This window comes from Chenopodium album, chromosome 17 (genome assembly GCF_948465745.1).
Source record: "Chenopodium album chromosome 17, dcCheAlbu1.1, whole genome shotgun sequence".
Lineage (NCBI taxonomy): Eukaryota > Viridiplantae > Streptophyta > Magnoliopsida > Caryophyllales > Amaranthaceae > Chenopodium > Chenopodium album.
The window spans coordinates 31,814,449-31,827,661 of record NC_137850.1 but is presented as its reverse complement, the minus strand read 5'-3'; the positions used below and the strand labels follow the sequence as shown (position 1 = coordinate 31,827,661).

At 35.8% G+C, this 13,213-nt stretch overlaps 1 protein-coding gene across 1 annotated transcript; it reads left to right on the top strand.

Moving 5' to 3' along the window:
- The first annotated feature begins 1,336 nt into the window (after positions 1-1,336).
- LOC145587784 (protein COP1 SUPPRESSOR 2-like) lies at positions 1,337-8,221 on the top strand. The gene is made up of 7 exons (XM_081644459.1): positions 1,337-1,506; positions 1,704-1,857; positions 2,278-2,475; positions 2,848-2,971; positions 7,277-7,350; positions 7,432-7,589; positions 7,858-8,221. The coding sequence occupies exons 2-7, from the start codon at positions 1,781-1,783 to the stop codon at positions 8,019-8,021; spliced, it is 795 nt and encodes a 264-aa protein (XP_081500585.1). The 5' UTR covers positions 1,337-1,506; positions 1,704-1,780; the 3' UTR covers positions 8,022-8,221.
- Positions 8,222-13,213: the final 4,992 nt, after the last annotated feature.

Here is a 13,213-nt window from a genome sequence, read left to right as displayed (position 1 = left end):
GGACCTAAGTTTTTATTTCACTCCAATAGTCCAATGAGTTAAAGGTGAGTTAAATGGCTGAAAAGTCAACCACATGTCTTGAAGGTGAAATAAAGAAGTATCGGCCTATCGAGTCCTTAGATGTGAAAAAATTGAAAAACATAACCCGTTTTCTTATGCTGAACTTTCTAAAAGCCACTCACTATCGTTATTTTGCAGAAATTTTGTGTAGAACTACCCTAAAATAGACTGTTTTGTGAACAACTATCCGTTTTCAAAAATATTGTTTAGAACTACTCGTAAGATTGCAAAAGTTTGTCTAGCACTACCTATTAACGGTTTCCGTCCAATTGAGTCGTTTGTGGGGCCTACTCTTACGGTTCCCACCCAAATAACTTCCCTCCTCAAATATCTCTATCTTCCTTATACTTTCCCTCCATTTTCCCTCCTTTTCTTTTACCTTCCACCATTCACCATCTTAAACTAACCTAAGTAAATCTCCATATTCACCCCCTTTTTGGAAAATTAACAGGGCCTATAATCCTTTTTTTGTTGTTGTCTTTCTCTTTCCTCTTCATGTTCTTGCTGCTTTAGATAATTCCATGTCAAAGGGTGAAATTGTCAATGGTTAAAGGAAAGGCTAAAGTAAATTAAATGTAGAAAAATACTCAACGAAAACGGGGATGAACGAGGTAAATTGTAGTAATTACTGTGAAATTCGTGGTCTTTAAATTATAAATTGTTGAACATGTGGAAAACCCTAATTTTTTATTGCTTAAATTAGAACCCTAAATTTTTAATTGACGAAATAAGCAAAACCCCTAATTCAATTCAAGCCATAAACCCTAGAATTTAAAATCCTCAAACTGAATTGAAGCCCTAAACCCTAAATTGAATCCCTAATTATGTTTATTGAAGTAAATTAAGAACCCTAAACCAATTAAATTGAACAAGAATTAAAGCAATAGATTAAAATATTACCTAATTTAGTGAAAATTTGAGTTGAATTTAGATTTTTGGATGACTTTATAGGAAAAGTAATGAACGAGTAGAGAATTGAGTGGGAAACCTAAGAGTTAGCCCCACAAATAGCTCAATTGGACGGAAACTGTTTATGAGTAATTCTAGACAAATATTTGCCATCTTATTAGTAGTTGTAAACAAAATTAAAAAATAAAAAAATAAAAAAAATAAATGTAGTTGTTTACAAATCAGCCTGGGATAGTTTTGTACAAAATTTTCTTATTTTGTACTAATGTCTAACTCGCGCAGCATCTATCCCCAACTCTTGACAAGTCTCGTAATTCAATGCTCCTTTTACTGGCCTTTCTTGTTAACGACGCACACCCAGCAATTTCATCAGTAAGCACAGCACTCCTGCCGGCGACAAATCCACCATTGCTTCCTTCCTATATCACTCAATTCCTACGCTCTCAATCTTCTCTGCCAACCATTTTCCTTCTCTGTTTCTACGACAACTTCATCTTCTTCCTCTGCTGCATTCTCTTTCTCCCGTCTGTAAATTAGGTATTTCTCCTCTCTCAATTTCTCTATTTTATGGTAAATTTTAGAATCAAATTAGTGTTTTCTATGCTCCAATTCTTAGCTTTGTATTTTTAATTGTTTTGTTCACTTCAATTCAATATTAGAGTCGATTTTAGATTTTTTTTCACTGCTTCCAAATCAATACTTCTAGACAAATTCATCTCAATTTTTTGTTTCAGTGTTCAAATCGGTGATCAAGGCAAGTGCGCTAGTTTCCGCAATAATTCCTGGTGTAAAGTTGTTGTGATTTATTAACATGCCAAAGAATTTCCGGAAAAGGAAAGTTGAGGATGAAGCGGCAGACAATGTTTCAGATGACGAGGAAGATAGAAGGTGCTACTATTCATCATTCCGTACCTTGTTTTTACTGTATATATTTTGCATTTGTTGGTTAATTACTTTGTATGTTTGCGCATTTTGAAACATTATGTGAAGGCCTATTAGCTTAGAAATTAGAAGATGATTATGTTTGTAGGAGTAAGTGCAGTGTTAATTTCATCTTATGATGTCCCGAACATTTTGGATTACTTGCGTATGCATTCACATTGTTGGTTTGAGTGGGAAATTAGATGATGAGAATTGTAAGAATGAAAACAATGTTAATTACAATTCGTTCCGCCTTTGTTGGGCAGTATTTATATGTTATTTCGTATTCCTGTAATAAGTCACTATGGGCAGGAGGGAGTATTTCTCTTCAAGCATGTTGCCGTTTCTCTATTCTAAGGTTTGACTTGCAAGTGTTGATTTGAGTAGGTTGGCATTAGAGGAGGTGAAATTGCTACAAAAGCAGAGGGAGAGGAGATCTGGAATCCCTGCTAATTCGATTCCACAGTCATCTAATGAAGCGACAAAGATAGGCGAAAAAGTCGAGGCTGATGGAGATAAAGAAGAGTTAGTTTTGCAGGATACGTTTGCACAAGAAACTGCTGTCATGATTGAAGACCCCAATATGTATGTTACCTGTCTCGTCTCTTTTCCCACTTCATTTAATTCAGACTGCTTTCTAGATTTGAGCATGCAAGTACACATTAGAGTTAGTGTTCCTTTTCATGTAAGTATGTACTTTGACATCTTTGTTTTTCTAACATGCTTGCATTCATTTGTTTTGTATTTCAATATTTGATTGTTATTAGTTTTGCAATTATGGAGTTTGTTGATAAAAGTTATAAAACCTTGATAAAAACAAAACCTTTAACCTTGATTAAAGTTATAAAACCTCGATTTAATGCTTGTCTTTATGGGGAGCATATCTCCCAGGTTCTCAATAGTCTACATATATTTTAAAAAGACACATTCTCAGCCTTGCTTACTGTCAAACAACAGGTTAAAGTATATCGACCAAGAGGTAGCCAAGAAAAGAGGCAAGGAACTTGCTGCAATAGAACAATCTGAGAGTGAATTGACTCTTGCTGAAGAAGAGTTATACAAGATTCCGGATCATTTAAAAGTATGTGAACTTCTTATCTGTATTCTGAGTTGTGGCTAATAAAATATTTTGGTGGCCTTCCCTTGGCAATTTATCAATCTTTCCTATTGCATCATCTGCTATCATATTTTGTCTGTTTAGGATTTATTAACTGGTTGTTACAGCTTGTAGTCTTGTTGTATCTTTGCAATTGTTTTCATTTACCTTCTTGTTCTTTATTTTTTAACATATAATATCTTCTCTTTGTTGTAACTTGTAAGGTATTAAATTTTCTTGCTTAGAAGCACAATAAAAGTGGTCTATCCTATAGTGTTCTTTGTTAATCTGATGTGGATGTTTTTTTTGCTCTACACGCCCCGACAATTTATGATAAGCACATGAAATTTATGATAACCTCTATGTATTGTTGGCTTGTTGCATGGACATGTAAATTGAAAAATGATGCAGTATGCATTAGTATGTGTTCATTGGTATCTCATTCAGAGTTGTAAGCTTAATATGGTAGTGAAAGTTTAGGATTCTATTATTTGAAGCTATGACAAATATCTGTACAAATATTTTCTTGTTCTCAGTAGATTCCTGCAGAATCTATCTGCAGTTTTTTGATGTACTGCTTACTGTGATGTACTATATGTAGGTCAGATAATGCTGTCAACTCAAAGATTATGGGGCATCTTTAATTAATCTTAATGTTAATCACAATTCTAAGTTAAAAAGAAAGAAATTTCAGCGGAGGATGTGCTCTTTTCGCCTTATCTTTGTTTTTATAACAAACAAAGTTCACTTAAAATTTAAGTGGCTTAAATAAGCAAAAATAAGGTTTAATAAGTTTTGACTAGGGTATAAAGTAGCGTTGAATAAGTTCGGATAAGTTCACATGTAAGCAACAATAAGTTGAAAAGAATTGACCTAAGATGTCCAGTGAAATTAAATGAGTTTTCCCCATCAAATGAGCGTGCTAAAGCAAGAATCAAAGTCGCACTTGATTCTTTGAAGTTATTAATTTTTACAAGTTTGTAGAAAATGGAAGATTCCATCAAGTTTATTTTTTCTTTCAGGCCCAGTTTCATTTTACCAGGAGGACAATTTTAGAGGTTGATTTGAGGAAGAAGTCATGGCAGTAACCTAAAATCAGAAAAGCAGGCTATCAATTTAATCTAATTTCTGTCAGAGGTCATTAAAATCCAAAAAATTTCAATTACAACACATGAAGCCACAAACATCCCTAATAGCGGGTATCCGCTTTTTCGGGTAATTAACAATACGGCGATGACCAGACCCGCTAAAAGCACATTTGTAATAATTATTCTCAAGAATAAAAGCAATACAGTCTAACAGAGTAACAGTGTAACACGCAAAAATGCAGAATAGCAAATTAGAGATTACAATTACCCATGAAAATTAACATTAAGATTTTTTTTTTTTATATATTAGCAGCAGCAACCAGCCAACAATAAAAACTAACATTAATTAATTAACTGCACATAAACCCCAACTCATTCATCAAAACTCTCTTAATTCAAACTTTCAAATCTGTCTCTGTTTCTTTCGCTTTAATGGAAGCATTTTAATTAATTGCTTGTTATGCACATAAACCCCAACTCATTCATCAAAACTCTCTTAATTCAAACTTTCAAATCTGTCTCTGTTTCTTTCGCTTTAATGGTAGCATTTTAATTAATTGCTTGTTATGCACATAAAGCCCAACTCATTCATCAAAGCTCTCTTGTTCCTACTCCCAACTCCCAATACTTCAAATCTGCAATAATTCACATCTACTTTACTTCCAACTTTAGGCTATGCAAGTAAACTTTAAAAAAATCTCCCCGAATCCTTTTTGAGTTTTCCCATCATCCTCAACAATGATTAGATTATTAAGTTACTGGACATCTTAGGTCAATTATTTTCAACTTATTGTTGCTTACATGTGAACTTATCCGAACTTATTCAACGTTACTTTATACCCTAGTCAAATCTTATTAAACCTTATTTTTACAATGATGGCAAACATAAATATGAAATTTACAGTAATAGCAAACTTCTGCCACTGGATACCTAAGGTGCTTCACCTGGGTTGCTTGGGTCGCTACCGGCGTTGTGGGTTGCTTGGATTTTCAACGGATGAAATTTTCATGACCTTTTGATGAATGGCAGGATTGAAGGGGTTTAATGGTGGAAAATTGAAGGATAGTCCTACAAAGGCAATGCCTTTTAAGATTAATCTTAGGAGCAATGATCCTAAAGATTAAAAACTAATTGGGAACTTGATAAAGTTCTCTTCAAGCAAAAGCTGAACAATCTACTTTTATTTCATACATGTCCCAGTTTAATTGTTGACACATGACTAATATATAAGAAATATAAATCTAACTTGCCTGCCTCGCCAACAAACTAAATAAGAAAGCCTTAATAATAATAATTAGTGAACCTTGATGGCCCACTAATTAACAATATGAAGTATAACTTTGAAAGCCCAACATCCCATAACTAATACTAATACAAGATAAAAATCAATAATAATACTTACATGTTAAACCTTGGCCCCACTTTAAGAGTAAGGCAAAACCAAGAGAATACATAAATAAAGTAATAAAGATAGATACTTATAAGAATAGGTCTTGATTCACTTCATTGTGTGTGCATGAGAGAAAGAGAGGAGTGAGAAAATGCGAGAGAGAAAATTTATGTTACATGGATTTGGGAACGGGTGTCAGACACAAATACATGTCCAAGTTTCTGATTCGGCAAGTTCCAAAATTTTAGGACACAGGGAATTTGTCTGATATTTGGATACGGGTACGAGGACACTTCAATACGTTACTTAAATTTATGTAAATAATTTATATATTAAAAAAGCTTTAAAATTTTCATTACGTCCAACCTTATGTTTTTATTTTAATTCTTTCCTTGGTAAATTCTCCCAATATTACAGTCTTCTTCTCCCCATCTTCTCTATAGTAGTGGTGGTCTTTGAACAAGATGTGTTTTTCTTTCAAGTTTCTCCTCTTTTTTCCTCTCCACTTTTAATGGAAATGTCCGAGTGCACAATGAAGGGTCGGGCACGTGTCCCGTGTATTTGTCTGTGTTGACACGGACACTTCGCAATTTTAGCCGTGTCCGATTAACATAGGAGAAAATTAAGGGCCAATTGGAAACTGATGTTGTGTTGTTAGTTTTCATTGTGGCAATGGAAAAAACATGTAGATGATGGTGGTTGTGGTTTGATGTTCAATTTTGGAGATAGCTTTGGTGGTGTTTAGGTTTCTTTGTGAAAGTCCCATGGGAGGAGAGAGAATGAAACAAGTGTTGGCCTGGTGGGTTAATGATGAAATAATGGGTGATGGTGTTTTGGTAATTAAAATTAAAATGGTTGGAGGTTGAAGATGTAGAAATCAGCTAGGTTGCACAGAAATGGATACGGGTACAAAAACGAATATGGATACGGGGACGAAAAATGGCAATTACAGCTACTTTACCTTTCACCAATTGAAATGTTAGATAATTAAATAATTTAGTTTTTTTTTTTAAAAAAAAAAAAAAAAAAAAAAACCATCTTCTTCCTCATCAAGGTTCAGTAATGGCTGCTTGGAGATCGCCGACCACTAGTGTCCTCTGCAAGTGGTCGCCTCTAAGGAATCGTGGGTCGCAATATTGTATGTGGCTTCTTCAATTTTTAGGGATTTCAAGAAATCAAAATCAGGTAAGTAAAATTGGGGTGTTTTAAAAAAAAAAAAAAAGTGGGTTGGGCTTCTATTGGGGACGTCAGAAATGGAGGTGATCTGTCCCTGAAATGTTTCTGAAGGTGCTTCAAGCCGTCCACAAATTTTCTTCCCGTACCACTTTTCAAGGGTACGACTTGGGGACGTACCCGTACCGTGCCCGTCCCCGATACGTCCCTGGTACGGAAACGGCAGGAGGTGGGCGTACCCGTGCATCATTGGAAATCAGTGGTTGTGAATTGATAAGATAAGTCAGTAGGTTTGTTTGATAAGTTGGGTAATTCAATGCGTGTGGTTATATATATTGATTGAAGTGGTAACTTGATGTTTTAGTTAGATGGCAATGGGTATTTAGCAGGATAATCTTGGTTATCTGCGGCTATTAAATGAGGTAATTTTAGAAGTATTGCATGACTTGCATCTGCTTCCAAACTTTACTTGTAGGACAGTTTCATTTTGTAAAACAGAAGATGTATAATGTGTGCTCCTGCAAACGTTTGATTGAATGGAATTGTGATTTCAATGTTTTCACAACCATTGTCATTTAGCAGAGAAAATTAATGAGAAATCTGTAACAATATCATTCATCTCAATTCTGCCTGGTTAGGTGAAAAAGAGAAATTCGGAAGAAAGCTCTACTCAGTGGACAACTGGTATTGCAGAAATACAGCTTCCTATTGAGTATGTTAACTCTATTCTCCAAATACCTTGTCCATCTGGAAAACAGCATCATCTTATGTGTGACTCATTTTCTAATTGCAGGTTTAAGTTGAAAAATATCGAGGAAACTGAAGCAGCCAAAAAGCTTCTGCATGAAAAGAGATATACAGGTCAGACCAAGAAAGAATCAACCAATTCTTTGAATCACAATGCTGATTATTTCCAGCGTGGGAAAGATTATGCTGAAAAACTTAGGAGAGGTTTGTCACCACCACTTCTGTTATTGATAATGTGGTTTATTTTCTTGTTTTTTGGATTTAGGGTTTTCACACTGTGGAGTTAATTCAGTGGTTTTTTTCCCCTGTAACTCTGTTGAAGAGTAATAGAGCTTTTTTAAAAACAATATCTTTTTTCGCCTTGGTTGAGACAGGAGCCAAAAGCCCTTTCCTTAAAATGTTCTTGTATAATTGCTGTCATTATTTAGTTTGAAAGAACTTTTCTAAGCAAAACTGGCTGGATTTTTTGCAGATCATCCAGAGCTGTACAAGGATAGAGGAACAGAGGATCGTGGAGCGGGTTCAAGGCCCAGTGACAGTGGTGCAGAACCAGCTGGGAGAAGGCTCGCAGCAACAGATGAGCTTATGCTTGAACGCTTCAGGAAACGAGAACGACAACGTGGAATGAGGAGATGAGATTAGCCAGCATGGCCAAATTCGTTGATTTAGTAGATCAGCGAGTGTTATGTAACTTGTAGTGTAACGATCATCTCAAGTTTTCTTAGATCATTCTTTTTTGGGCCAATTATTTGTAACATATGAGATATGACCTTTTTGCTAGTTTGTAATTTTTATTGCCATTTCAAGCTTATGAAATCATGATAGACAATAAGAAACCACACTTATAATTATCTGCTAACAATATCAACAACTAATATCTCCCTTTGCAAATAAGAGCCATATAAACATTGCTTTAGAAAAATCCAACCCTTTTGTTGATTGTGTGAAAATAATCCAATCTTTAGATTATTCTAGAATAATCCGACCTTGAAGGGTATTATCTCATAACGAATCTTGATGACCGATTACCTAGAATCCTAGATTTTTTTTTTCCCTCATTTTTAAGTTTAATCAATTTCTTATTTTTATTCCCTAAAATAAAACCCATCACCACCAACACCACCCCCATTACCTTCCCATGCCATCACCAAACACCACCTTTGCCACCTTACCAAATAACCACCTCACCACCCCTCCTAACGCCCATAGCACCCTCCAAACACCAAAGCCACCTTCCAACCACCACCATAACCAACATCTGAGCCGCATCCATTGAAGCATACTATGAGGTTTTGACTTTTGACAACCACCTACACCTTTTTGTCCACTCCATCACTAAAACCTCCACTTACACCTTTTGACCACCACCAACACCATTTGCCCATTCCACCACCAAAAAAAAAAAAAAAAAAAAAAAAAAAAAAAAAAAAACTACTTTAATTCTCTTTTTAAGGATATGAAATAGCGCGACCAACCTTGAACCTAGCCCTCCCCTTCTTCATCATCACCCGTTCTTAGCTCTCTCTCTCTCTTCATAATTTCTTCTTTCTCAATAAATATTTCTCAAAGTTCCTTGAAATTTAGCAACAAAAAATATATAAAAGAAATCTAATAAAAGATGATAAAGAAACCATTATCATCGTTAAGTTATCCAGTGAAAATAGGCATTTTGGTGGAGCTGTGGAGGATAAGATATGGGATTTAGACAGACATGGAGGAAAGAGATGATTTTCTGGTGGAGATCAAGGAACGGAAGAAAAAAAGGGGAAGGTAATATTGTACTATCAATCTACTATTGGAGGGGAGGAGAGAGAAAATAGGGGAGGTTTTTTTTAAAAAAAAATATTAATTAGTAAATTCAGAAGGATAAAAGTAATAATATAATTTAAATTAAAATAAATAAAAAAATTAAACCAATAAAAAAGTGACACATGGATTGACAACCAATTAAAATGGGCTGGTGACATGCTGAGGTTGCTACGAGCTGAGTAAATGGGTATCAAGGGTTAGGTTATTCAAGAATAATCGAAATGTTCGATTAGCAAAGGGTATTTTTAAGCCTGAAGTTCCTTCAAGGTAGACTTATCTTTCTTAGCAAAATTTAAAAATGAGCCCTTATTTTCTTCCTTCTTTCTTGAAATCTTTGTGGTCGCCGAACTAGTAGTCAGAGAGTCAGAAACAATGTCTCCTTAGTTGAATTTTTTGAGGACTTGTTACTTTGTAGCACTCTTTTTCTTTCACTTCCCTAATCTAAAGACATCCCTTTATTCTTTTTGATATAATTGATTGAAAGATCTAAACTTTATACCCCATAGGATACAACGAACATAAATCTCAATTTATCTCGTTAATGCACATCTCAACAATAGAGATTTCAATCATGCGTTATTTACACTCCAAATTTGGAGCATGCTAATGTTGATGTAATCAATGACATGCTCTTTTGTCCACTCACCCCTACCACCTAAGGTAGCTAGCAAATGTGCATCCAACTAGCCCTACAAACCAATACAAGTTCTTCAAATGCATTTTGTCCTTACTCTTATGCATCATAGGAAACTTCCTAGAACGTCACCCATGACCTCCCTCGCTAGGCGATTGACCTCAATACGTGGTCGTAAGGTTACTCTGATATACCATTTATAACACCCCAACCACCTATGGTAGTAGGGTAGTTACCAAGTGCTCGTCAGGGATTGACATTATCCCTACAAAACCAACAAAAGTTCTTCCAACGCATTTAATTTTATCCTCACTCATGCACACCATGACAACTTTGTTGTAGGAGGTCACTCATCCTAAGACTACTATCAACCAAGCACGTGTAATTATGGAATAATATCTTAACATTTGGGCTCTATAAATGAAATATGCAACTTTTTGGTATAAGTTGTACCCCAAATCCGGTTTCAAAAGCAAAGCTTGTTGGATTTCGATGAGTCTAACTCACCGCGGAAATAAAACCCGAGCCCAAGGAAAAACTCACAATTAATACAACCAAAAGACATAAATAACAAGATTAGAGAAAAAACTAAATTACCCTTGATGCGTGTTTCGCTCGACCAACGGAGCTCTTACTTGAGAAAGCTAAGCCTCACAAGCGCAACGGCCTCCGATGATATCCACCCACAGCACGACCCCGACTGGTCTCTTACTTGGAGGTTAGCCAAGGCGGACCAAAACACTACTCGAGTAATTAGTGAATTTTAAGGTTTTCTCTCTAGTGGAGATGCCTTATTGAGTTCTTACTCAAGTGAATAATCCTAACTTCTAAGGTTAGTATTTATAGGCAAAGGCCTCTCCAAATTCTCATCATCTTTACATGTGGGAGAAATGATAATGTGAGAAAAATAAACAATTAATTTAATTCTAAATTAAATTAAATTGCAAGGCAAATAATCAAACAACACTTGGCACACACATGGGAGTGGTTAGGTAAGGACCACAAGGAGGACCACATGGTCTCCTTGATCCCCAAGCCACCAAACCCACCAATCATAAGAGGGCATGACCGATCAACCTCCTTGGTCACCAAGGAAAACCGGTCAAGGCCCCTTTTGACTTGGTTGGGTCTTGCAGCCACACGCAAGCCATGCGGGCTGCTAGTGCGCTGCTAGGCTTTGCCTGCCAGCACGCACCGCAAGCCCACAAGGCTGCTTTGTACGCTACTAGGCCTCGGCCAGCCAGCACGCACCGCAAGCTCGCAAGGCTTCTGTGCGCTGTTTGGCTGCTGATGCGGGTTGCCAGCATGCCTTGCTAGCAGCCCGCAAGTGCCCTTGCAAGTACGCAAGCCCTAGCTAACTGCTTAGTGCTTGCGGCAGTGTGTGTTAGCCTAATATGTCGTGTTGTTTGATTATTTTACGTCTCGTCGATTTATTAATTCGACTCGACTTGCGACGCTCGCTTTCGACGTTCCTAGCTCGATATCCGACGTCTATGTTCATAATACTCGAGAAACTCATTAATCCCTTCCGGATTAATTCGTCGTGTCGGATCGTAAGTGTAGGAAATATTTAAAGCATCCCACACTTGAGCCCCACTGTGATCATACACTTAAGCATGGTGGCGTCCAAAGGGAAGGATTCTAGAGTAAAAGAGTCGCCAACAAGTTTTAGGAACTTGTAAACCGTTCACAGGGTGAAGGTTACACCCCTTAACGATCCAGGAGATCGTTAACTCCAATAGGTCTGGAACCATGACTGGAAGTTCGGGGATGAAGGTACAAATACAACCTAAAAGAGATTGAACTTGCCCTAAAAATAGGCCTCTACTTTATTCTTCTCGTATTCATGTGCGCTTTCTGACTAACATACAATCAATAGGTTAACCCTAAACCTGTTTAATCTATGTTGGTTGAATTTAATGCACAAACAAATCTATTATTGGCGATCACTTGAATTATAATCATATTAGCCTAAACAAGATTATTAATTATCTTATTAAGCGTGATTTCAAGTACAAATTCCCTTTAATCCTGCAAGAGAAGGCGTGATCAAGCAATAAAAACAATATAAATCAAGCAACATAAAATAATCACAATCATCATCATCATAATAATCTCAATAACGCATAATAATAATAGCAAGATCCTAGGCATGATACTAACAAGATTAATAACAAACCCTAGCATGTCACACTAAACATTAAATATCAAAGCTTTTGTCCCTAACATGATACTAACATGATATTAGAAAAGAATAGGAAGCATCCTAAACATGCATAATATCAGAAATATTAGTTACCCTAAACATGATACTAGGAATCATAAAGACATCCTAACATGATACTAGGAATCAAAATAATCAAAGCATGCTTTCTATATCAAAAGAATAATTAAATTACTTACTTGGATGTCTCGTATCTCTTTCTAATAACAAAATACACGCGTTAGAAACTTCAAGGAAAATAATAAATCAAACAATTAATTTAAATAATTGAAATAGGGATTTGGGACCAAACCCTCAGAAATATTAAACCTTTCACGTCTAGGGCGAAGGCAATTTCGAACTTGGCTAGGTGTGTCTAGAACTAATGTATGAAGAATTTTGTAAGAGGGAAGGTTTAGAAAAAGAATAGAGAGAGAGAAAGCTTCTAGCTTTTAGAGAGAGAATAGAGAGAGATGATGGTTGTGAATTCTTGATGATTGTTAATTGTTGATTATTGATGATGGAAAACGGAGGTGTAGGACCCTATTTATAGAAAAATAGTCTGGAAACAAATCAAGTTCTATTCAGAATAAAACCGGCATTTGTCGCCAGGTGACAGACATCAGCGCCAGGCGACAGGATTAACGCCTAGCGACATACATTGTCGTTTGGCGCTAATTAAAAGATAAAACGCGCTTTTGTACGGAATCCTCTTCTTAATATGATTAAGCAGCAAATTCCGTGTTTATCAGATTAAAATCAGGTTTGTAACAAATCACATATTTTATTCCAAATAAAACTCTTTAAAATATAATTATTAATCCTAATGTTATTAGAATTAAAAAGAACCTTCTAAATATTCTAGAAAATTAAAATCAATCCTAATAACTTTAGGAATAATAATTAATAGGCCCTCCTCTAGATCATTGGGCCGCATATAAAATTCATTTCGGGCCCAATTTAGTATTTTGGACATAACTTCCTCATTATTCATCGGAATTGGGCTTATAATACATCGTTGGAAAGCTCTTTTCGAGCCCAATCCAACTACATTATTATTGGACCCTTATCATGGACCAAACTAAATTGGACTAGCTATTTTCATAAATAGAGTGTAAAAAGAAATATTTTCAAAAACAGAAAGAGAGATATTTTAATAAAAACATTCACATCACTAGACTT

What these genes read in the sequence shown, in the direction of transcription:
- LOC145587784 (XM_081644459.1), top strand. Translation starts at nt 1,781, where the DNA reads ATGCCAAAGAATTTCCGGAAAAGGAAAGTTGAGGATGAAGCGGCAGAC. An exon ending in AGATTCCGGATCATTTAAAA is followed by an intron (nt 2,972 to 7,276) that starts GTATGTGAACTT and finishes CTGCCTGGTTAG; the next exon opens with GTGAAAAAGAGAAATTCGGA. An exon ending in GAAATACAGCTTCCTATTGA is followed by an intron (nt 7,351 to 7,431) that starts GTATGTTAACTC and finishes TTCTAATTGCAG; the next exon opens with GTTTAAGTTGAAAAATATCG.